The sequence below is a fragment of the Dama dama genome, chromosome 31 (assembly GCF_033118175.1).
Source record: "Dama dama isolate Ldn47 chromosome 31, ASM3311817v1, whole genome shotgun sequence".
Lineage (NCBI taxonomy): Eukaryota > Metazoa > Chordata > Mammalia > Artiodactyla > Cervidae > Dama > Dama dama.
Window position 1 is genome coordinate 56307106 of NC_083711.1, and position 24500 is coordinate 56331605.

Consider the following 24500-nt stretch of genomic DNA (forward strand, 5'->3'; position numbering starts at 1 on the left):
AACATACTTATGCACACTGACATTTAAGGATTTCTGATGCTGAGACTCCAGGATGGGAGAGAGCTGGAGCTTGTCACCACGTGGCCCTAGATTGGACAGAGAGACTCACGTTGCAGGGGCAAGGTTGGCAGGAAAGAAGGCAGGCACCCAATCTCCCAGTGGGGTAGGTACAGAAGGTACCTGATTAGTAAGTGTTCCAAGAGTGTTAATTTTCTTTCCTCTGACACACCTCAGATATAACAATCAACAGCTGAGCATGCCTGGGGGCTTCTTACCGTTCCTCCTCAGTTAGTGTATTTTATTTTGTCTTCACATGACCTCACTTGGGAGGAGATCCCTAGATTTTCTCCTAGGAGATGGGAAATCCTTGCTGTTTTTCAGTCGCTAAGTTGTATCCGACTCTTTGCGACCCCAAAGACGGCAGCACGCCAGGCTTCCCTGTCCTTCACTATCTCTTGGAATTTGCTCAAACTCACGTCCATTGAGTCAGTGATGCCATCCAACCATCTCATTCTGCCTAGTCTAATTTACACGTTGATTTTATTATTTGTTTTAACGTTAGTTAGGTACTAATAAAAGTTCAAATACCAGGGTACAGAGGCTTGTGGGATTTACTTCTCACGTTTCACAAAAAATTTAACAGCCTGCTGGTTTCAGATCAAAACTCTAGAAGCCTCCATCACCACATTTCCTGTTTGTAACTGAACAAAGTACACGCAGAAGATTTTAAGAAGAGAGAAAAAACGGAGGTACAGATAAAGTTTACTGACACTTCTCACTTAACAGAGCAACATTACTTAGAAAAAAAAGCTTGCGGGAGTATTTTTAATTCATACATTTGCCTATGGCTACATAAGGATTTCTCAAAGAAAAAAAGCATGGCAGGTAAGTGGCATTTTAAATTTTGCTCAATTCAAATTCATGCTAAGAATTTACATAATAATGTCTAAGCCTCTAGCAAAAAGATACTTAATAAAGGTTTGGAAAGTAATTAAGTTTACACAATTGTTTTAAAAGTGTGAGATGAACTTTATAATAATTAGAATGTATTTGAAGTATATCAATGAACATAAATTGCCTACTTTGTCTTAAAAAGTTGGACCGTATTTTATAATATAAAGCTAATTGTAGCTATTGGTATGTGTTCCTTGACATGCTAAGTTGCGTCAGTCGTGTCCGACTCTTTGTGATCCTACAGACTATAGCCCGCCAGACTCCTTTGTCTGTGGGATTCTCCAGGCAAGAATACTCCAGGCAAGGGTGGGTAGCCATTCCATTCTCCAGGAGATCTTCCTGACTCGGGGATAGAACCTGGTCTCCTGCATTGCGGGCAGATCCTTTATTGCTGAGCCGCTGGGGAAGCCCCTGTTCCTTGACACTCATCCCATTCAAAGTGCTTGTTCTTTTTAGAGGATCTTTCCTCGACCTTGCATATTCCTTTTTACAGTTTAACTATAAAGCAAGAAAAGCATCCTGGGATTGATATTTATGCACTGCTATATTTAAAATGAATAACCAACAAGGACCCACTGTATAGCATAGGGGACTCTGCTCAGTATGATATAACAGCCTAATCAAGGAAGGAATTTGAAAATGAACAGAGACATGCATACATATACCTGAATCACCTTGTTGGACACCTGAAATTATTAATAACATTGTTAATCAACTATACTGCAACATAAAATAAAGTTAAAAAATAAAGCAGGTTAGAAGTAACAACATTCTAATTCCTTACACTTTAGGCATTATATTATCTTCCTAGAAATCAATTCAAACATCAACTTTCAGAGAGATGACAATTTGCAAAGGCCAGTGAAAATACCATCACCTTTGGAATGGACTATAAGGGTTGAACGCACATTTATTAGCTTAATTTCTGCTCCACATTGACTATCATTCCTCCTTTATTCTTTAATGTACTTTTAATTTCTTTAAATAAATGTTATAAGAGAAAAGTGAAAGTCACTCAGTTCTGTCCAACTCTTTGGGATTCTATGGCATTCTCTAGGCCAGAATACTAGAGTGTACAGACTTTCCCTTCTCCAGGGGATCTTCCCAACCCAGGGATTGAACCCAGGTCCCCCGCGTTGCAGGCAGATTCTTTACCAGCTGAGCACAAGAGAAGCCCCAGAATATTGGATTGGGTAGCCTATTCCTTCTCCAGTCTATCTTCCCGACCCTGGAATCGAACCGGGGTCTCCTGTGTCACAGGCAAATTCTTTACCAACTGAGCTATCAGGGGAAGCCCCATTATAAGAGAAATATGTATAATATATAAAGTGGGAGAAGTGTGGAATACAAATGAAAAAATTTAGTTTCCATCACTCTAGAAAATATTATGTTGTATTTCCTTCCAACTTTTGCTTCTATGTATTCTACTTGGTTTGCTTTTCATAACTAAAATAATAATATTTATAAAATCATGTTCAGTGTTTTTCACTAACATTATCACCGTCTCCATCTTCACAGTAACTTCTGCTTAGTTGTTTTATAGGGATGCACAGTAACATCAATTGAGTTACAGTTTACTTAGCCATTTGTTTATTGTTAGACATTTATGTTGCATCCAGTCTTTTTCTATTTTAAATGACAGAGGGATGAACAACTCTGTAGCTTTTTCTATATTAAGGATATTTTCTTAGGAAATATTCCTAGACACAGAATTACTGAATAAGAAGTTATGAACATTTTCAGTATCATTATTGTCAAATTGCTTTTCCAAGGTTGTTGTCAATTCACTCTCACCCTAGAAATGTTTCTCCTTCACAAGCTGGCCTCATTTTTATAAATCTTTACTAATTTGATAAGCACAACATGCTAAGCCATTGTTTAATATGTATTACTCTGATTATAATGAAAATGAACGTTTTTGTGTGGGTTTTTAAACTGCTTATAATTCTATCATTTGTGAATTACCTGATTACATCTTTTGCTTTTAATTGTGCTAATAGTATTTTTAATATCAATATGTATGAGCCATTTGTAGAAGATAATAGATATTATAATATCTGTGAATTTGCTTCCCAGTGTTTTGCTTGATGGATTTTAAGATCAAGTGATTGGATTATTCCACAGGGAACGTAAAGTGATATATGATTTTCACAATTCTCTTTATCTTTCCCAGGTACATGTACATATATTAGCAAAGAATGAAAACAATTGTGCCCATTTTGCTAGTGCCCTGCAGAAATGAACATAGCAATACTATGAATAATTGCTATGAGCTGACAGTCATGGGGAACTTGGCAAGTGTGGGAGGCTGAGGGCAGTGAATATGACATTCAGCTATTTCCCATTAATTAATTTTAAATTTGGAGGAGAGGATAAAATATTCTCCTTAGGATTTCATGGTTTATGTTTAGATTTTTCCAGTGTAATGCAGGAACTCCTCCATTGACAATTAAGACCTAAAATTCCACAGAAGATAAAATATGTACAGTATTTGCCATTAAAGCCTCATAGATCTTAAAAGCCAAGAAACAAAATGAAACATGCTTAATGTGAAAAGAGAGACTCAGAGTATAGTATTTTTTTTAATTAGATAGGTGAAGTAAAGGAGAAAATAAATGTGAACACAATGGAAAAGTGAGATGATTCCTAGTTGAGTAAAAAGAATGTATGAAAAGTAAAATCCAAAGTTTTCCTTCTCTCCTACCTAAATGGCTTGTTGGTAAAGAATCTACCTGCAGTGCAGGAGACTCCAGTTCGACTGCTGGGTCTAGAAGATCCCCTGAAGGAGGTCACGGAACCCTCTGCAGTATCCTTGCCTGGAGAACCCCCAGGGACAGAGCGGCCTAGCGGGCCGCAGCCCCTGAGGTCACCGAGAGTCGGACACGACCGAGCGGCCAAGCACAGCACAGTTCACGTGGCTTGCCCTCCCTGCATCAGTAAGCGTGCCAGCATCCAAGATGCTCCCGAGCTTCTGTGTCCACGTAGTCAGGATCAGCTGAACCGAATGGCAAGAACGGCTCCTTTGGGCTGCTACTAATTTAATTTAAACAATGACTCACTCTAGTTACACATCGCTGTTTTTTGAAGGAAAAAAAAGATTTTCATTGTCTTTACTCATTTTCTTTTCCCTGGAGCCTCAGTCATCTTTTGAGAGCAACAAAAGCTTGTCTTTCAGAGACCAGATAGAACTCATTTGTGAATCGTTTCAGTGCAGATGTTCTTTAAAAGCAGGTCCAACACAATCATTTAATTAGGTAATAATCAACAGTGATCTTAAGAACAGTTAACCCAGGAATGATTGTCACGTAAAGCTCACAACTCTAAGAAATAAATACCTACAAATTGCTAGTTAATAATAAATAAATATTGATCTCTTTTCCAGACATTTTTTTTTTCATTTAATTTTCTCAGCATTCCTGACTTAAACAGGAAAGAAACAATTAACAAGCCTTCTTAAAACATTAAAGAAACGTAGTGGTTACAGTATTTTGTTGGATGAAGTTGCACACACCTATGCCATCTTCAGAGGCTCTTGCCAAGGTGGTTCTCCCACAAGAAACAGTAAGTACATATACAAAATGGAGCAGCGAAAAGTACAGAAAAATACAGATTCATCTACAGCAGGGATTTTGGCAGACTTCAAAATCCCAATACGTCTTCCCAAGTTTACCAATTCTGAGTTTAATTATGAAAGAAATGACGAGTCTAATACTAGAGGAATCATAACATGCTGTCTTAAAATCTAGCCTCCGTCTCACTCTGCTATGTACACTTTCCTCGGGTAATCAGTGGGCATTGGTTAAGAGGAATCATGGTGTACTAGAAAGAGGGGACTTTTACGTCACACAGATGGTCTCTGAACACCAGATTTATAGTTGGCTTAGAATGCCGGTCAGGCTTCCCTTGTGGCGCAGCTGGTAAAAAATCCACCTGCAATGCGGGAGACCTGGATTTGATCCCTAGGTCAGGAAGATTCCCTGGAGAAGGGAATAGCTACCCACTCCAGTATTCTGGACTATACAGTCTATACACTATACAGTCCATGGGATCACAAAGAGTCAGACACAACTGAGCAATTTTCATTTTCACTTTATGGCGAGGGTCAGTGATCTACAGAAAGTCATACCTTCTGCCTTTTTCCCTATACACTGTTCCAAAACAGACACTCCAAAGCTTCATATTGCTAATGTTCCTCTTCCCATCATGGCCCCTTCCTAACATGTATCATTCACTTTTCAAATAACCTATTCTTAATAGACACATGTAAGTTTGGCAGTTTTCAATTTTTGCATTAAAAAGTTCCTTATTTACTTGAAAGCCTGGGACTAGATTTGAGAATCTCTTCCAGTGACCCAGGCCATGACTCTAATGCCTTTTATTGGTGGGATAATGCATATGGACAGTAGTGGCAGAGGCTGTGTAGACAGTGGCAGTGTGCAACAAATAGTCATCAGTAATGTGCCTAGTTTGCAACCAAATGATCCCCACAATAAGAAATGTTCATTTCATGAGGAGAATCCATGGGGACTGTTATATCAGTACTTTTATGTTGAACTATCAGTTTAGTTCAGTCGCTCAGTCATGTCCAACTCTGCGACCCATGGACTGCAGCATGCTAGGCTTCCCTGTCCATCACCAACTCCTGGAGCATGCTCAAACTCACGTCCATTGAGTCAGTGATGCCATCCAACCATCTCATCCTCTATCGTCCTCTTCTCCTCCTGCCTTCAGTCTTTCCCAGCATCAGGGTCTTTTCTGAGGAGTCAGCTCTTTGCATCAGGTGGTCAAAGTATTGGAGTTACAGCTTCAGCATCAGTCCTTCCAATGAATATTTTCTTATGGATGGACTGGTTGAATCTCCTTGGAGTCCAAGAGACTCTCAAGAGACTTCTCCAACACCACAGTTCAAAAGCATCAATTCTTCAGCGCTCACCTTTCTTTACAGTCCAACTGTCACATCCATACATGACTACTGGAAAAACCATAGCTTTGACTAGACAGACCTGTTGGCAAAGTAATGTCTGTGCTTTTTAATATGCTGTCTAGGTTGGTCATAGCTTTTCTTCCAAGCAGCAAGCATCTTTTAATTTCATGGCTGCCATCACCATCTGCAGTGATTTTGGAGCCCAAGAAAATAAAGACTCTCATTGTTTCCATTGTTTCCCCATCTATTTGCCATGAAGTGAAAGGACCAGATGCCATGATCTTAGTTTTTTGAATGCTGAGTTTTAATCCAACTTATATTTAAACTACTACTATTAGCCTCTGGTGGGTTTTCCTGCTGGCTCAGCTGGTAAAGAATCTGCCTGCAATGTGGGTACCCCGGTTTGATCCCTGAGTCAGGAAGATCCCCTGGAGAAGGAAATCACAACCCACTCTAGTATTCTTGCCTGCAGAAGTCCATGGACGGAGGAGGCTGGTAGGCTATCGTCCATGGGATCACAGAGAGTCCGACATCAGTGAGCGACTCACACACACAGGTTAGCCCCTGGTAGTTGAAAGCTAGTTAGAAACTTCAGTCTTGGTTTTCCTACCTGACATCGCCTCACTGATAACGTACCAAAATTTTAGTTTTTTAACAGTATAGATAGCTAACTTAAAATTGTGTAAGAGTACTATTTAAAAGCTATATGCAAGTAATTACAATTAATGAATAATGGTACTAAAGATTGCATTTGTCAGGCAAGAAATTGTAGGTACTTTGCACATCCTCTGCTATAAGAGGCACTGTTAGTATTGAATAGATACCCACACGGGTATACTGCATACGGAAAGTAACTCGGTAAGAGGTGGTATGAAGTATATGTGTGAGTCTGTATATGTGAACATTTACACAAAACTACCATTCAAGTTGAAAATCTCCACCATTCAGCTATTCAATATCTTCTCATTTCTGTGGTTTTTGTTTTGCTTTTCAAAATAGGGCATTTATTGTTGGCAATCAAAATTTTTGAAAGATATCAAGAGTATCATAAAATACAAAGCTTCCAAATTAAAAACCTTCCTACTTTTAACTCGGATCACATTACAAAAGAAAAATATCTTGGGAAATAGAAGGGTTACACAGGAATCATAGACTCCTAAAATCAGGAGAAAACTAGAGACCATGTGAAACAAGTCCCGACATATTAGAATTTAGCCTGTTTTAAAATGTCTGCAACTGATCAAAGCAAATTTACTGTTCTAGTCAAAGACAAAACCCAGCCCTAAAGGGATGTGCAGTGTGGTCCAAGTTCTTTCCTTGGAGTTGCTGATGTATTTCATGAAAATTATTAGTGTTTTCCTAAAGCCGTTAGTATAAGTGTAATCTTGTGATATTGGTTATTTCTTTGCTGCTCAGAGCAAAATTATCTTCTTGTAACAATTAATGGACTAAGGAAAATTCATAAGTGAAATGTATTTTTGTGAATGATAAGAATTTACAGCTAGAATCAGTGTAATTTTAAAATGAAATTAGGATTTTCTGCTTGATGCTTTGAAGTACACCTTTTCCTACTCTGCTGTGTTTTATTTATACAAAGCACAACTGTTTTTTGAGTATAAACTAAATACTAGATTCTGTGGGAAATGGAAAGGGAAAAAAGGTAAGTACAAAGGAGACTGATTTTGTTAGTTCTCCAAAGGATGATTTTATTCGTTCTCCCAAGGGTGATAAATTGTAGACTTATTATATTTTCTGTGCATTTATTTGCTCTCTTACCCTTCCCCCAGAAAGAGAAGTACTAATACATAGAACAGTACATATAAATAGTACATAAAATAGTACAAATACAGGAGAACCAAAGAAATCAGGGCAAAGAGAAAAGGAGCAAGGGGTACAATTAATTCACAAAAGTGAGCAGCATATAATCCTATTGCGTGTCAAATGATACACAAGGTCAGACAGGTGACCACTGACAATATTGACCAGTGACAATATTCACATGGATTATTAGAGTAAACATTTATCCTTTCTCGAGGAGATCCTCAGCTTCTTATACCTTTTGTAATGTGGTCTGAGTTACCAGCAGGAAGATTTTCATTCAGAAGCTTTGTATTCCATTACATTTTTGATACCAGTGATGTATTAAACAATGTCTTCTAGTCCATAGCATCTCTATAATTAATAAATTCAGCAGCAAGTTTCATACAGTTGGTTCTTTTTCTTAAAATAAGTTTTATTTTGTCCTGATAACAAAGGCAGAAGATGTAGAAAATGGAAGAGAATAAAAAGAGCAATAAAGAGTTAATTTTTATTTTCTGACTACAACCTGAAGTTTAGCTCTGTTGCTACTTTACACAGGTCATCAGCTGAGATGGAAGCAAGTTCTATATTCTCTTAAGAAATCTTGGGAACTTAAACTAGGACATGTCCTCGTGTAGAAATAATCAAAGCCTCCATTCAGAGGTTGATCTAGGGAAAATCTGCAGGGAGAGTCAAAAAATCTTCCAAAATCTGTTTTGCACCTTTTAACCATGTGTATAAATGAATGATCAAATCCCTAATTTATATGACATGATGATTAAATGCAGTAATTCTAGATGGTCAGTGTGATCAATGCAAAGATATAGAGGAAAATAATAGAATGGGGAAGACTAGAGATCTCTTCAAGAAAATTAGAGATACCAAGGGAAAATTTCATGCAAAGATGGGCTCAATAAAGGACAGAAATGGTATGGACCTAACAGAAGCAGAAGATATCAAGAAGAGGTGGCAAGAATACACAGAAGTACCATACAAAAAAGATCGTCATGACCCAGAAAACCACGATGGTGTGAACACTCACCTAGGGCCAGACAGCCTGGAATGTGAAGTCAAGTGGGCCCTAGGAAGCATCACTACGAACAAAGCTAGTGGAGGTGATGGAATTCCAGCTGAGCTATTTCAAATCCTAAAAGACGATGCTGTGAAAGTGCTGCACTCAATATGCCAGCAAATTTGGAAAACTTAGCAATGACCACAGGACTGGAAAAGGTCAGGTTTCATTCCAATCCCAAAGAAAAGCAATGCCAAAGAAAGTTCAAGCTACCGCACAATTGCACCAAACGCACATGCTAGCAAAGTAATGCTCAAAATTCTCTAAGCCAGGCTTCAATGGTATGTGAACCATGAACTTCCAGATGTTCAAGCTGGATTTAGAAAAGCCAGAGGAATCAGAGATCAAATTGCCAACATCCGCTGGATCATTGAAAAAGCAAGAGAGTTCCAGAAAAACATCTACTTCTGCTTTATTGACTATGCCAAAGCCTTTGACTGTGTGGATCAGAACAAGCTGTGGAAAATTCTGGAAGAGATGGGAATACCAGACCACCTGACCTACCTCCTGAGAAATGTGTTTTCAGGTCAAGAAGCAACAGTTAGAACTGGACATGGAACAACAGACTGGTTCCAAATAGGAAAAGGAGTATGTCAAGACTGTATTGTCACCCTGCTTATTTAACTTATATGCAGAGTACATCATAAGAAATGCCATACTGGATGAAGCACAAGCTGGAGTCAAGATTGCCAGGAGAAATATCAATAACCTCAGACATGCAGATGACACCACCCTTATGGCAGAAAGGGAAGAACTAAAGAGCCTCTTCATGAAAGCCAAAGAGGAGAGTGAAAGAGTTAGCTTAAAACTCAACATTCAGAAAACTAAGATCATGGCATCTGGTCCCATCACTTCATGGCACATAGATGGGGAAACAGTGGAAAGAGTGACAGACTTTATTTTCTTGGGCTCCAAAATCACTGCAGATGGTGACTGCAGCTGTGAAATTAAAAGACACTTGGTCCTTGGAAGAAAAGCAATGACCAAGCTAGACAGTATTTTAAAAAGCAGAGACATTACTTCTCCAACAAAGGTCCGTCTAGTCAAAGCTATGGTTTATCCAGCAGTCATGTATGGATGTGAGAGTTGGACTATAAAGAAAGCTGAGTGCTGGAGAATTGATGCTTTTGAACTGTGGTGTTGAAGATCCAGCCGTCCTAAAGGAAATCAGTCCTGAATATTCATTGGAAGGACTGATGCTAAAGCTGAAACTCCAATACTTTGGCTACCTTATGCGAAGAGCTGACTCTTTGGAAAAGACCCTGATGCTGGGAACGACTGAAAGCAGGAGAAGGGGACAACAGCAGATGAGATGGTTGGATGCCATCACTGACTCGATGGACATGGGTTTGGGTGTACTCCGGGAGTTGGTGATGGACAGGGAAGCCTGGCGTGCTGCAGTCCGTGGGATTGCAAAGAGTCGGACATGACTGAGTGACTGAACTGAACTGAATTCTAGATGGACCATTTCTAAAGCAAGGCTATACTGTGCTAAGTCACTTCAGTCCTGTCTGACTCTTTCTGACCCTGTGGACTGTAGCCTGCCAGACTCCTCTGTCCAGGGGATTTTCCAGGCCAGAATACTGGAGTGGGATGCCACGCCGTCTTCCAGGGGATCTTCCTGACCCAGGGATTGGACCCGCAGCTTTTGAGACCTCTGCACTGCAGGCAGATTCTTTACCACAGGGCCACTGGGGAAGCCCAAGCAAGGCTACAAGCCACCCCTAATTTTGACCAAAGGTAGATTATTAAAACATTTATTAAATTCTTAATTTTAAGCAGTGCAGCTTTTCAGTTAATATGCTATATTCTTAGATAAGTTATACTATACTACACTATATTATTTTCTAGGCCAAAAATAAAAATAAATCATAAAGAACATCTGCCAAAAACTTATTTGAGTTTTAAATGCAGGAGTTAGTCTTCCATTATCCTCTGATAAAGAATAGACAAAACAACTATTTCATGAGGCAACTCTTGGTTTATGTAGATAGAACCTTGTTGTCAGCTTATAGGAAGACATCCATTTTTCTGTTCTCATAGTAGGAAAGTGTACATTTAATACATAATAGTAAACATATGAGGTTTTTAAGGTAAAGGTTGAAGAGAAGAGAATGAAAGCACATCCCCATTTCATGCTTCTCAAAGTGATTATGCGGTCTGTGACGATTGTTTCTACTCACCCTGACTCTCATGTTTTATGCAAGCAACCCAGTTTTATGCAAGCATATGTATCCTGGGTTGCAATAGAGTTCACAGCTTAGCTCAGCTAATGGTATTTTCTAAATTCCTTTTTTCAGGAGATTTTAATGAACACTACTCAAACTCCTCAAAGACTGATTTTTTTAAACAAGAAAATAAAATTTTACCTTTATAGTTGTGACCACCCATAAATCTAATCAGATAGCCAGCTGTTAGCACCAGCTTTCTTGTATCAAGTTTCCTAGGATACAACTTACAGGTAGATTTTTTGGCAAATTTAGGCTCAGGGCAAAGAGAATTAGGATGGTAAATTGATGAGTAGCGTCACCAAAGCGACAATGAGTTACTCTTTCTCAGTGGTCTGTTTCCTAGCTGCTGTGAAATAGGTCTTCTCAACAGTACTAGAGAGAGATGTAACAGAATCTTCAATCTATCTTTTCCTGGGTTGTGGATGTGTCTGGATTTCATACTTGAGCAGAACCCTTCTGTTGGCCCTGGTTATTAAGTTGCCCTCTTCACTTTACTCTTCATTTAGTCAGTTGACACATAATTAGTGAGCACCTACTTTGTGCTGAATAGGAAATAGAAATAATAGAATGAGTCTCACTATTATGTGTGTTCAGTTGCTAAGTCATGTCCAGCTTTGTGACCCTGTGGACTGCAGCACACCAGGCCGCCCTGTCCCCCACTGTCTCCTGGAGTTTGCCCAAGTTCATGTCCTGTGAGTTGGTGATACCATCCAACATCTCATCCTCTGTCACCCCCTTCTCCTTTTGCCTTCAATCTTTCCCAGCATCAGGGTCTTTTTAAATGAGTCAGCTCTTCACATCAGGTGACCAAAGTAAGAAGATAATAACAATAGCAATAGCTACCATTTATTGAGCATTTTATTAGTGAGAAACATCATTACACAAATCTCTTTATATGTCTTTACTCAATGAGTCATATTAACAATAGGTGCATTGAGGAAATTGAAGTGTGAAGATAAAAGATCTATAAGACACTCTTTCTCTCCTTTGGGAAGTTCAGTCTAGCAGGGAGGAGTTTTCATACATAAATGATGACTCTGATGTTTGTTGAAATGTAGAGGGATAGATGAGTTGTCACGTGGTGAGGGACAGGCAGTACTGCATGAGTGCTTCAGAGAGAAGGCACTTTTGAAGGGTGACTAGGGATTTGTCAGATGGCCAAGGAGAAAGGTATTTCAGGAAAAGGGGCAAATGTCCAGACATAAAGTATGGTCTCTATTGAAAATTGCAAGTGCTTCAGAATGACTGGAGCATGGTCTATTAGTGGGTGTGTGTAGTAGACAAGTCCTGAAAGACAGACAGAAAATTTAAAGTAATATTCTGTAAAAATAACTGCCGACAGAAGTCTGTATAGTCAAAGCTATAGTCTTTCCAGTAGTCGTGTATGGATGTGAGAGTTGGACCATAAAGAAGGCTGAGCACTGAAGAACTGATGCCCTCAAATTGCGGCATTGGGAGAAGACTCTTGAGAGTCCCTCGCACAGCAAGGAGATCAAAGCAGTCAATTCTAAAGGAAATCATCCCTGAATGTTCATTGGAAGGACTGATGCTGAAGCTGAAGCTCCAATACTTTGGCCACCTAATGGGAAGAAGCCAGCTCATTGGCAAAGACCCTGATGCTGGGGAAGATTGAAGGCAAAAAGAGAAGAGGGTGACAAATAATGAGATGGTTGGATAGCATCACCAACTCAATGGACATGAACTTGGGCAAACTCCAGGAGACAGTGATGGGCTGGGAGGTCCGTCAGGCTGCAGTCCATGGTGTTGCAAAGAGTCGGACATGACTTAGTGACTGAACAACAACAATGAAAAAACTCATGGTAAAGAAAGAAAAGGGATCCCCAGGCGGCCCAGTGGTAAAGAATCCACCTGCAATGCAAGAGACGCGCTTTCAATCCCTGGGTCAGGAAGTTCCCCTTAGAAAGAAATGGCAACCCACGTCAGTATTCTTGCCTGGAAAATTCCATTGACAGAGGAGCCTGGCATGCTACAGTCCATGGAATCACAAAGAGCTGGACACACCTGAGCACACAATATACAAAGAAAAGTGTGATGTCCTCTATGTTTAGGGCAGAGGTAGGAGCAGCCACCTTCTCCTGAAGGACGTATGTCACAGGCTCCAGAGAAAAAATAAAGGGACAACTTTCTCCAGAAACTCTGGAAAAGAGGAGTGTATGGGAACAGTGTGCATAAAGATAGTAGTTGGGTTAAGAGCGGTGATTGATGGAGCAAGGATTAACACCAAGAGCCACAAAGTCAGGGCCAATTGAACTAATAGGAACAGAGGCCATACTGACCTGAGAAGGGTCTGCTTAGTACTCTGTTTTCAAATATTGGCCATCAAGATGGCAAAATTCTTTGATCCAGTAATTCAGTTTCAGGAATTTTTACCTTAAAATAAATTAAGATTGGGTGTATAGTTTTGGTTAAAGATAATCATCACAAAATTTCTTACATAAGTAAAAATTAGAAGCAATTTAAATGTCTAAAAATAAGGGATTGATTAAATTATGGGAAATCCCTACAATGGAATATAAGGCAGCTAAAAGAAATGAAGGGATATTTAGCTTCTAGGAAAAGAAGCATGCTGTATAATTATCAGGGGGAAGCAGATAACAGTATAGTCAGTATAATTAAATCATATGCCTCAAGACCAAAACAGCTTCTACACAGAAAATAAGTTTGAAAGTGCATTAGCCAAAGTGTTCACAGTGACTGTCTCTTGATAGTAGGATTATAGTTGATTCTTATCTTTTTTAGCTTATCTGAGTTTACTAATTGTTTTTAACTTTGAACATGGATGATTGTATAAGTCTGGCTTTTTTGTAGCAATTAAAGTTCATTTATTTAAGTGTCACCATACACAGTGAGTGTAGATGGTGATGATGAGAGTCCACATTTGGTTGAGTGAAGAACCTAAAATGGTAGTTGTGACATACCACAATAGAAAAGACTGTGTGCGCTCAAATTGCTTTAAAATGTGGAAGAATCTAGACTGTATCTAGACTGTGGTCCTAAAGGGACATATACAAGGAAAAGAAAGGAAGAAAAATCTTTAATAATAAAAATCATCATTTTAATAACAGAAATCAGAAGTTAATAACCCTGTATTGTGACCGTGGCAATTCAAGCATGGGCTTCCTAGGTGGTGCAGCGGTGACGAATCCCGCTGCCAATGCAGGAGACATGGTTTCAATCCCGGGTCGGGACGATGGCAGCCCACTCCAGGACTCTTGCCTGGGAAGTCCCCTGGACAGAGGACCTGGTGGGCTATGGGGTTGCAGAGTCGGACACAACTCCACACATACACACACACATTGGAACAGCAAAGAAAGAAACTGAGAGGCATCTGGCATGAGAGAGCTTGCTGGTTCCATTGTTCATTACAGTTAAATCAACCACCTACGAGGGGTCGTTATCAAAAGGAGGTGGGGAACAATCAAGCTCTGAAAGTTTGCCTTAAAAATTTGCTTTAACCCAGCAATTCTACTGCCAGGAACCTTTCTGCAGATAAGCCCGCATATGTGGAAAATGTCCATCCAATAGAGTTTCTTGCATTATTGTTTATAAAAGAAAAATGTTTTTAAAAAATCAGAATGTCTGTCTTAGAGAATTGGGTATGTAATTTACATTACTGCAACACTACTGAAATTCTCTGTAACCACTAAAAGTAACAGACTAACATGGTAAAAATCTGCCAAACACACTGGTAGGATTTTTTTAAAAGGCTACTAAGTATGATATTAGTGTCTTGCACGTAAGTATGCTCAGTCATGTCTGACTCTTTGCAACCCCATGGACAGTAGCCCACCAGGCTCGTCTATCCATGGAATTTTCCAGGCAAGAATACTGGAATGGGTTGCCATTTACTACTCAAGGGGAATCTCCCTGACCAGGGATGGAACCCACATCTCTTATCTCCTTCATTGGCAGGCAGGTTCTTAATAACTAATGCCACCTTGGAAGCTCACTATTTATGTTTTAAAGCTGTTCATTTGCTTAGTCGTGTCCAACTCTTTGTGATCTCCTGGTCTGTAGCCTGCCAGGCTTCCCTGTTGATGAGATTTCCCAGGCAAGAATATTGGAGTGGGTTGCCATTTCCTTCTCCATTATGTTTAAATAGAGGGCCTTGAATATTATTCTATATTTTGATAGTCAGACTTTTAAAAATTTGTACTCAATAAGTGCCTTTTTTAAAACCATTAGACATAAAAATCAAGTGCTTCTAAAAATATATGCAGTATCATGAAATAACTAGAATTTCTAATATACTTAAGATAATTTACTGTTATAGAATTCTATAAATATTTGTGGGATTATGCACATGATGAATAAATTAGGCCCCTCCAAATCTCAGTGTTTTTAACCAAATTAATTTGCAGAAGACTAAGTCTATTAAACTAGTGCAGAAGACTTTGTCGTCTCAGTTTTCTGATACTTTATGAAATATAAAAATTCCCACAAAGAAAAATGAAACCACACATTTCACTACCGTTATCAGTTAACTTTTCCCATTTATCAATTCTTGAAAAGATTTTATAAATCCTATATGTACTATATGTCTGGCACAGCAGAACAGAAGACAGAAATGGTCCTCTTTTGTGAGACTTGTAATATTTTGAGCATCTAATTACATAATACAAAATTAAAGGGATAACAGACACTAGTAGACAGAGTTTCTGGTGTGCTAAAATACCCGCAGGCTAGTTCAACAAAAGCAATGTATGGATGAATAAGTGACATGCAAATTATATGTATATGTACATCTATATCAGAAATGTATATTTTATATATTTAATTACCTCTATGCCTAACCATTGGAGAAGGAAATGGCAGCCCACTCCAGTATTCTTGCCTGGAGCATCCCTTGGATGGAGGAGCCTGGTGGGCTGACGTCTATGGGGTTGCAGAGTCGGACACGACTGAAGCGACTTAGCAGCAGCAGCAGCAGCATGCCTAACTATGCTCATTTAAAAATAAATGATTCTGATAAATAAATAAAGCAACTCAAATACACAGAAGCAGTTCAACTACCATTGCAAGGTCAATAATTTGAAGGAAATTAAACAATTCAAATGTCAAATCTGAGATACAAAAAACAAGTGAAATAGAGCAACACAAAGGACATTTGTGCTTGGGAGTCTTTATTTGATGTTTAAAGGTAGGTTAAGGGCGTAGAACTCATTTTCCTCCTATTAAGCTTTTGCCTCTACTGTTTATTGTGTTTAACATCGTGGTATTTGGATTTCTCTGAAAGGGCTTAAAATGTTCCAGGGAGTCACAGAGAGAAAGAGAGTGGGGACTATGAAGGAACATAATCTCTATTGCAATTGTTTTTTCACACTGCATTCCTAATTATGTGTTTACACAATCATGTCCCCAACTAAACAGAGTTCCTTGAGGACAAAGATTCTGTTTTCTCTATCTTTGATTCCATAACATAGGGCATAGTTCCTGGCACAAAGAAATGTCTAATTGATACTTAGTGAATACACAAATATGTAGCATTATAGAATCACATGCTATTTTTCTGGGGTTAGCATTCACATGGGTATAGGACTACTAAGATAATTAGTTGAATTTTATACATGTATGTAAATATATCCCATTTATATTTTATAATATATTTGTAATTAGGCTAATTATCTTAGTAGTCACTCATCTGTGAGTCAAGATTGGCATAAATAACCCAGGGCAGCTGATGGTCAGTATCTCACAAAATGCCCTTGATAGCTCAGGAACAAAGAAAGGCCTTCACAGAGGGGAGGGAGGACTGTAATCGACCCACCATTATCTCTTCTTGGGGCTCCAAATAGTATGAGAAAACTCCTCATGGCTAGTCGTGACAAAACTGGTAACTCTGATTCCAGTGTTATTGTTTTTATCCCAACACACAGCGTCCTGTAGTACTGGGATTAATAGAAGGTAATAAGTGATCCTCCACAGTAACGAAAGCATGTACGACTACACAGAGGATTAAAAAAAGGGGATAAATGCAGCCAATTATGATTCTGCATAATTTGAAGTTCTTGATTTAGAACTAACAAATGCCAGCTTATTTCTTGACAGATTTGTCCTTCATTCTGAATAAACACAGTGGTTTTGATTTTGGAAATACCCAGTTCCGAAAAAATGAGTAAGCAAGTCTTACTAAGCATCTGTTCGCTTTTGTTTGCAGGAAGCCCTGAATGCCACTTTTCTGTCTGGGCAATTCTAGCCTTCTTGGGCTTAGCTCTGACTATATCGCTCATCTTCAACATTTTCCACTATGTGGAAAAGCAGCGACAAGGTAAGACATTGAGAAATAGTCATATGGTATTTGTTTTGGAGATGGAGTCACTGGAAAACCTGTGGAGTAAGATAACTTTAGGGAATGTTATTCATAATATGTTTTTATCTATAGAAAATCTATTTGATATGTTTTTTCACCCTGAGGGTTTGCTTAAGCATGTATTCATGTTAGAAATGTAAACAGAGTCCCAATTTTAGCTCTTTAAGGTTCCACTCAAGTCTACTCAAGCTTCTCAGTATTATTCAGGACCTCTAAAGTGCAGCAGACTTGCCTGGAAGATCAGAAGGGAATAGAAAAGCGACAGGCTGAACCACAGGCTTGTTATCAAACACTCCCAGGGTCAGCCACCGACAGCGTCTCTTTTCAATAAACTGGGCAGAAGTTTTACCCATGTGGCTTTCACCCTCTTGTGCCATGATTGGATTAAGGTGATGCTCAGTAAGGGGCACAGTATTTGCACAGAGTAGGCACTCAGTGTAGGTGTGTGTGTTGAATACAAGGATGGGTGGATGTAGGAATGAAAGTTCAACTATTTCTCAGTGCTCTTAATATTCTAGAACCAGAACACTCTTGGAAGTGGGACATTTAAGTAGTAAACAGAAAATGTAAATACAGTTTCTTTAAACAGATGAAAATAAATAAAGCAAAGTTAACAAAATTGCAGAGAAGGCGATGGCAACCCACTCCAGTACTCTTGCCTGGAAAATCCCAGGGACGGAGCAGCCTGGTAGGCTGCAGTCCATGGGGTTGCTGGGAGTCGGACATGACTGAGCGACTTCACTTTCACTTTTCACTTTCGTGCATTGGAGAAGGAAATGGCAACCCACTCCAGCGTTCTTGCCTGGAGAATCCCAGGGATGGGGGAGTCTGGTGGGCTGCCGTCTATGGGGTCGCACAGAGTCGGACACGAGTGAAGCGACTTAGCAGCAGCAGTAACAAAATTGAGTTAGACATGTGTGTTCGAGGAAAAGTACATGAAGCTAATTTGGAACCGTGGTCAGTTTCCAAGGAGTCTCCTGTATTGGCAGGCAGGTTCTCTACCCCTAGAGCTGCCTGGGAAGCCCACTTTCAACCTATGCAGTCCCTTATTTCAGCCCTATGACTGCACGGAACTGTGGTGAATATCAGTGTGTAGAATCACTTTTCATCAGCATGATAAGATCAGGACTGGTCTAATTTTACTGACCTATTACTGCTGCGCTGTCAGCGAAAAGTTTGACAGGAGGATCCCTGAGTGGTGTTTTCTGTGTCTCATAAATCCTCTGTTCCTTATCCGTTCCTGGTAACAGGAACGAGGGGAACTGCACGCTGCTCCCAGGACTGAGGTCAGAGGATGAGACACATGCATGGATTTCCTTCAGTAAACATTCTCATTGCGACAAAACTGCTCAGTCACGACCCTCTTTCTTGAGATATGGATTGTCTTCTGACCTTATGACCATTGTTGATTCCTTGTTCCCTTGATAACAGTTGCTGTACGTTTGGTTTTCTGATCTTCATCATTGTCGAAAGAAATTTGACAGAAAGAAATTTCTATATACTCACGGAAAGATCATTAAAACACCCTTGCTCCACCAGAGACTTGGGTCCCCGTGTCTCTCTCTCTCCCCGCTGTCCCTCCTTCTCTGGAGTGTGGAAACCTGCGGAGCTCACTCTCCTTCCCTGGGCTTTCAAGACCTCTTTGAGAGGGTGCCCTGTGCCTCTGTGAGCGGTGCAAGCCCTGTCCTGGGGCTTTATTGGTTCTCTGTGTAACCCAGGGAATATCAGCTTCTTTCTCTTTCACTTTCTTATCATCGCCTCCGGACCACCAGGTTCCGGTCCATTAAAGGACCCCGACACTGCCCCAAAAGTATTTGGCTGCGCTAGTCTGTTACAACACGATGTGAATAGGTTTTCCAGTTCTCATTTTTGGTTGTGTGTTGGAATTTATTAATCCATATTCACACCATTTTCCCACCCTACAAACTTTTTTCGGGAGTTGTTTATGATGATTAGTTGGCCACGGTTAAAAGACAGTTGCCTAAACTTAAAATTTTTAAAAAAAAGCAGGTTTTTTAGAAGATAGACTTTTTCCCCCCCTTATAATTGCACAATCCCTTACCACCTCAGGCATGCTATAAATGGCTCTTGCCTAAAATTGGCAGAGGGGAGGAACACTTAAAAAGAAACAGAGGATTGTAAATTACATTAATGTACTCTAAAAAAATCAATTTTGGTTCCTTCAATTGTTTTTAAAATCATGACTTCTGAAATCAAGGTGACCTGTATTAGAACTCTGCTATTATTTACCTGAGAGATCTTGTTGGAGTAATGTAACTTCTGAGTTTTGGATTTTTTATCGCCAAAGTGTAGGGACTACTATCTAGACCATGGGTTCTGTGAGAAGCACGCAGTCACCTTAGCGCGGTGCTGGGGCTTAGTAGGTGGGTCCTGCGCAAGGCACAGCCCACGCCCCTGCCCCGGGCTCTGGGCCTTCCTTCCCCAGATGCTTGCTGTTTCACTAGGGCTCCACGTTCCCCGCGTTTTCTCTGGGTGTAGTCGCTTTCCAGAGTCTCCTGTTGCTTTCTGCTGCGCAGTGAGGCGGATTGGCCACGTGCTGCGCTGTGCCGAGTCGCTCAGTCGTGTCCGCCTCTTTGCGACCCCAGGGATGGTAGCCCGCCAGGCTCCTCTGTCCGTGGGGATTCCGCAGGCGAGAATACCGGCGCGGGTTGCCTCCTTGCAGGCAGATTCTTTACCAGCTGAGTGAGAAGCATTTATCTGGGTACTTATACGCCCTCCGTCTTGGACCTCCCGTCCCTCTAGTTCAGCACAGAGCGCAGAGCTGGGCCCCCTCACCCAGGGGAGCCGAGCTGGGCCCCCTCGCCCGGCGGAGCGGAGCAGAGCTGGGCCCCCTCTCATCCAGCGGAGCAGAGCTGGGCCCCCTCGCCCAGCAGAGCGGAGCTGGACCCCTTGCCCAGCGGAGCTGAGCTGAGCTGGGCTCCCTCACCCGGTGGAACGGAGCTGCGAGAAGCAGCTTCCCCCCAGCTCTCTGTTTTACACTGGGTGGTGCATACATGTCGATGCTACTCTGCCGGTACTTCGTACCCTCCCCCCTTCCCCTCCTGGCCTCACAAATCCATTCTGTCCGTCTGCATATCTATTCCTGCCCTTCAAAGAGGTTCTCCAGGGCCTTTTTTGTAGTTTTCACATTACATGTGAATATGATGTTTTCCTCTTTCTGACTTACTTCATTCTGTATGACAGAATAGGTCCCTCTACATCTCCACACATGGCCTAATCTCATTCCTTTTTATGACTGAGTGATGTTCCTTTGTGTGGGCACACCACATCTCCTCTATCCATTACTCTGTCAGTGAACATTAGTTTCTCTGGCTTCGTCACCCCTCCCACCGTCCCCACACTCTCCAGCTCTCATCCCAGTTCCTGCCCTGTCTCTTATTTAACGTGTCTGTACAATAACCTGAGTTTTAGTGGTAACAGTTTGTTCAAATCACATACAAGTTCATTTCAGAGAATTTTGTGTAGGCTTCTTAGAATTGCTTCTAAATATCAACCTGCCTCAAATTAATTTATTTGAGCAGTAAAGAGCTAAAGACTTCTGGAATGTGTCCCTCTTCTGTATCCACACCAATTCCTTCATGGTGATTTTAGGCCTTGCAGATGTATGAGGCCAGTGGGCCGCCCTGCTGCAGACCCTGCACCTCCCTTTCTAAGGATGGAGAGAAAGGGAGACCCCGGGGATGGGGAGAAACAGGCACCTGGGGAAGGGGAGGGGGGCCATGCCGGAGTACCCCAATCCTGCCACAGGCCCCTGATGCTCAGGCTCCTCAACGCAGCAGTGCCCCACCGCTTCCAGCCACGGACTCTGCACCCTCCCGAGGTCTGAGCCAGGTCCAAACTGTCTGACTACTCCAGGCAGGGTGAGGTTTTCAGAAGGGGCATCCCAAGTTTCAGCACAGGGTCAAGTTTACACATGGGTGTTGCCTCACACCATTATGTGCACCTCCCCATTCTTAGATACCCTTCTCCCACACCCACTCCACAATCCCTGAGACCCACAATCTGCTAGAAGTTATGGTACCACCCTCTTCCACCGGGCTTGGGTTGAGTCATGGATACGCTCGCCCCTCAGCTCATGGATCCAGGAAAAACAAAGGACTTTTTTTGTTTTGACTTTACTCGATCTTCGCTCTTTAGGAGGAGCATGTTACCCTGGGTCTTGCACTTTACTGGTGTGCAAATCTAAGATTAACCTTGGAACAGTGTTTGTGGATGTTCTTATCCCATCTCCCCCTTTTCTCTCTGTAGCCCATTCCCAGCTACTGCGGTATTACTAACGATCACCATCCTTTCTACTTCACATCAGCAAAGAACACTATCTTTCTTTCTTATCCAGAGATTCCAGGTGGATTTGGGATTAGTCCTGCAAACTGTTTGATTCCTTGGCTGTCAGCCTGAGGACCCTCCCTGACTTGTTTCTCCTGGACAGACAGACTACCAGAGATTCTATCCTATTTAGCCAGCTTTGCTGTCCCTTGGTCTCTGTACACAATGCTCCTACCTCTGGCCTCATGTAACTTTCATTTCTACATCTTTGTGCTATTCTTTGTGGCTAAGAAACTTGCAAGATATGACTCCACCTTGGTGAACAGTTAGTGAATAAGTTTTTCTGGTTGTATTAAATAGCTTGCAAAAGAAAATCTCTGTTCCAGCAACAATGCAGTATCTACACATTCAATCAGATAGACAAGATAAGCCTCTCCTTGATGTTTTCTGTAGCAGGCAGGGCTCCGTAGAAGCTTTGAAATGGAGTTCTCCCTTCCCCCCAAGTAAATCTTTCATTTTTATGTGATTCTTTGTCCAAATATGTTCTTTAGGAGGATCACATTTATTTCTCTTTCTAATAGGAATGCATCCACTTTTTCTTCCTTTAAGCCTAAAAAATATTCTTTAACCTTTCTTCTCTGTTTTGAGAAGGATAAACAACTGTACGGTTTGTTCATACATCAAAGTCCTATCAGTGTATCTCCTATTTGCTAGAAAATTACGGCACATATTTCACACTAAAGATGTATCATGAAATTTGTATTATGGAGTTTAAGCCACGTACTCTTGTTTCTTATTGTTCCGTATTGCACACGGAAGGGTGAACACAACAAAGGGGAAAACAAAAGCAAATGTCAGCTCGCACCCTTTCAACCATGAACCTGACCACAGCGTTTATATCTGAATCACAGGAGAGGATTATGAAAACTCACCCAGCTTTTCTCAAACTGAGTCTTGCAAACACACATGCTTTATAATAAAATAAAAACTGTCTTTTATTAAATATAACTGAAATGTTTAAGTAGCTTTTAAATCATGTCATTTAAACCTATAAGCACTCATAACAGGGCAAGCTCTTGTCAGGAGTCTGAAGTTACTGATCTTTTTCCTTTGCTGTAAGCTCTAAACCTTTTATTGTAGTACCCCTATTTAAAGATATCATGTTCTATTACGCTTCTTATGATAAGCATTGTAAGACTAAAAGGACATAAGTACTGATGGTCTCGCTTCAGATTATACCTTTAAATTTTAAGAGTAGTGTGATATGGTGACCTTGAACTTGTAATGTTTCCTTTCAGGGTGCTTCTTCAGTATGATTTGTTCTGATGTACAAAGTCCTTTACCCATTACTTATTTTCTTCTTCACATTGTTTTAGTTCCCTTTCTCTTTCCTTTTTCACACAAAACTTTTTGGTCCAAATCTTCGTTTTGCTTTTCTCTGCTGCTAATACATTGAACTGCATTTTCCTTCTAGAGAGCGATCCTTCTACATATTACAACAGTGTATTTTCCAGGCACCATCATTTATACGCTAAGCACCTCCAGTTGGAAAACCCACATCATCTTTAAGAAGTATTAGTCAGTTTGGAGAAACACTTTTACTCCACACCTCTGTCTTTTTCTCACTCTGTTTAAGTACTGTCACTGTTTTTGTTTAGTTTTAATCTTTTCTTTGAATTTACTACTCAGTTGATGACAATCTTCTTCCCAAAAGAAGATTACATCTCAAATCAAGAGTTATAAGTCTTCAAAATAGCATTTAAGTTATATTCTATCAGCTACTTTTTAGCTAATCGATTTAATCTGAAAACTTCCCAAATTCAAGTTAGCACAATTAAATGTGGCTTGTTATAGGATGTGGACTTAGAATGTATAATATTGATAACCGACTTTCTATAATGTTTTTATACAAATTACTTCATTTATCTCCCACATCTACTCCATGATATAGGCATTATTAACCCTACTGATACACCAAGAATGAGTTCTACAATGATTTGCTTGTTCATCTGCAATGAAATACACTGAAGAGCTGGTACCCAAATCCAGTTCTGATTCCTAACCCTGAATCTGTTCCATGATACATCAAAGCTACAGTTTGACTAAATTCTTATGTATGCACTTTAGTTTCAGACAAATTTGAATAATAATGTCCTGAGTATAAACATGTACTTCATATAAAAAGAAATCAATACATACTTTATATTTTCCAGTTAACAATTTTCTAGTCTATATTAACTAATTTTTATTTCTATGCTTATTGAACTTATTTACATTTTCTCAAGCTTTCTCATTTGTTGGGCTTCCATTAACTGGTGGGTACCGTGCAGCAGTAGGCTTCTCTAGGCTTCTCCCAGCATCCGTGTTACATTCATATTCACAAGACTAATCTGAAGGTAGTTGAAAACAGCTACATCTTTCAGATGCAGTCCATGGTAAGACATTTGCTGTGGGCTAAAGAAGCATATTTGTGACAGATCCCAAACAGGTTACATTCACCACTTCTGGTCCCATAGCTGCTTGATGTTTGTTATTTGCAAAAAGTTCCCACATTTGGTCCTTAACAGAATTCTTCCAAATATATGGACATGTGGTGGCATGTCTATTTTACCCTCCAACATGGTGATTTTAATAATTTGAAACATTATTGAATAATATTTCTCTAACATGTAATGACTTGTCTGGATAATAACTTTGTCACACATCAGTCTAACTAAAAATAACTTCTGTAGTTGTTTGGTGACTTGTTCAATTATTTGGAAATGTTTGTTAGTTTAATATCAACACACAGTTGAGTCACTGTCAGAGAGATAAAACTGGGCTTCACTTTCATATGATAGCCTTTGCAAGATTTTGGTTTTTATTTAATGCCAGGTTAATAATATGCAATCAAAATATAAA

At 40.2% G+C, this 24500-nt stretch overlaps 1 protein-coding gene across 2 annotated transcripts in view; it reads left to right on the top strand.

Moving 5' to 3' along the window:
- The first annotated feature begins 662 nt into the window (after positions 1–662).
- The window catches only part of LOC133049901 (T-cell receptor-associated transmembrane adapter 1), a 43197-nt gene continuing 19359 nt past the window's right edge, over positions 663–24500 (top strand). The window contains exons 1-2 of one of the 2 annotated variants that reach the window (XM_061133939.1): positions 663–885; positions 17160–17270. In XM_061133939.1, coding sequence (XP_060989922.1) covers positions 879–885; positions 17160–17270 — 118 coding nt within the window. In that variant the 5' untranslated portion in view covers positions 663–878. Of the gene's footprint in view, positions 886–17159; positions 17271–24500 lie in introns of those variants that run through there. The other variant, XM_061133940.1, reaches the window with a different exon arrangement.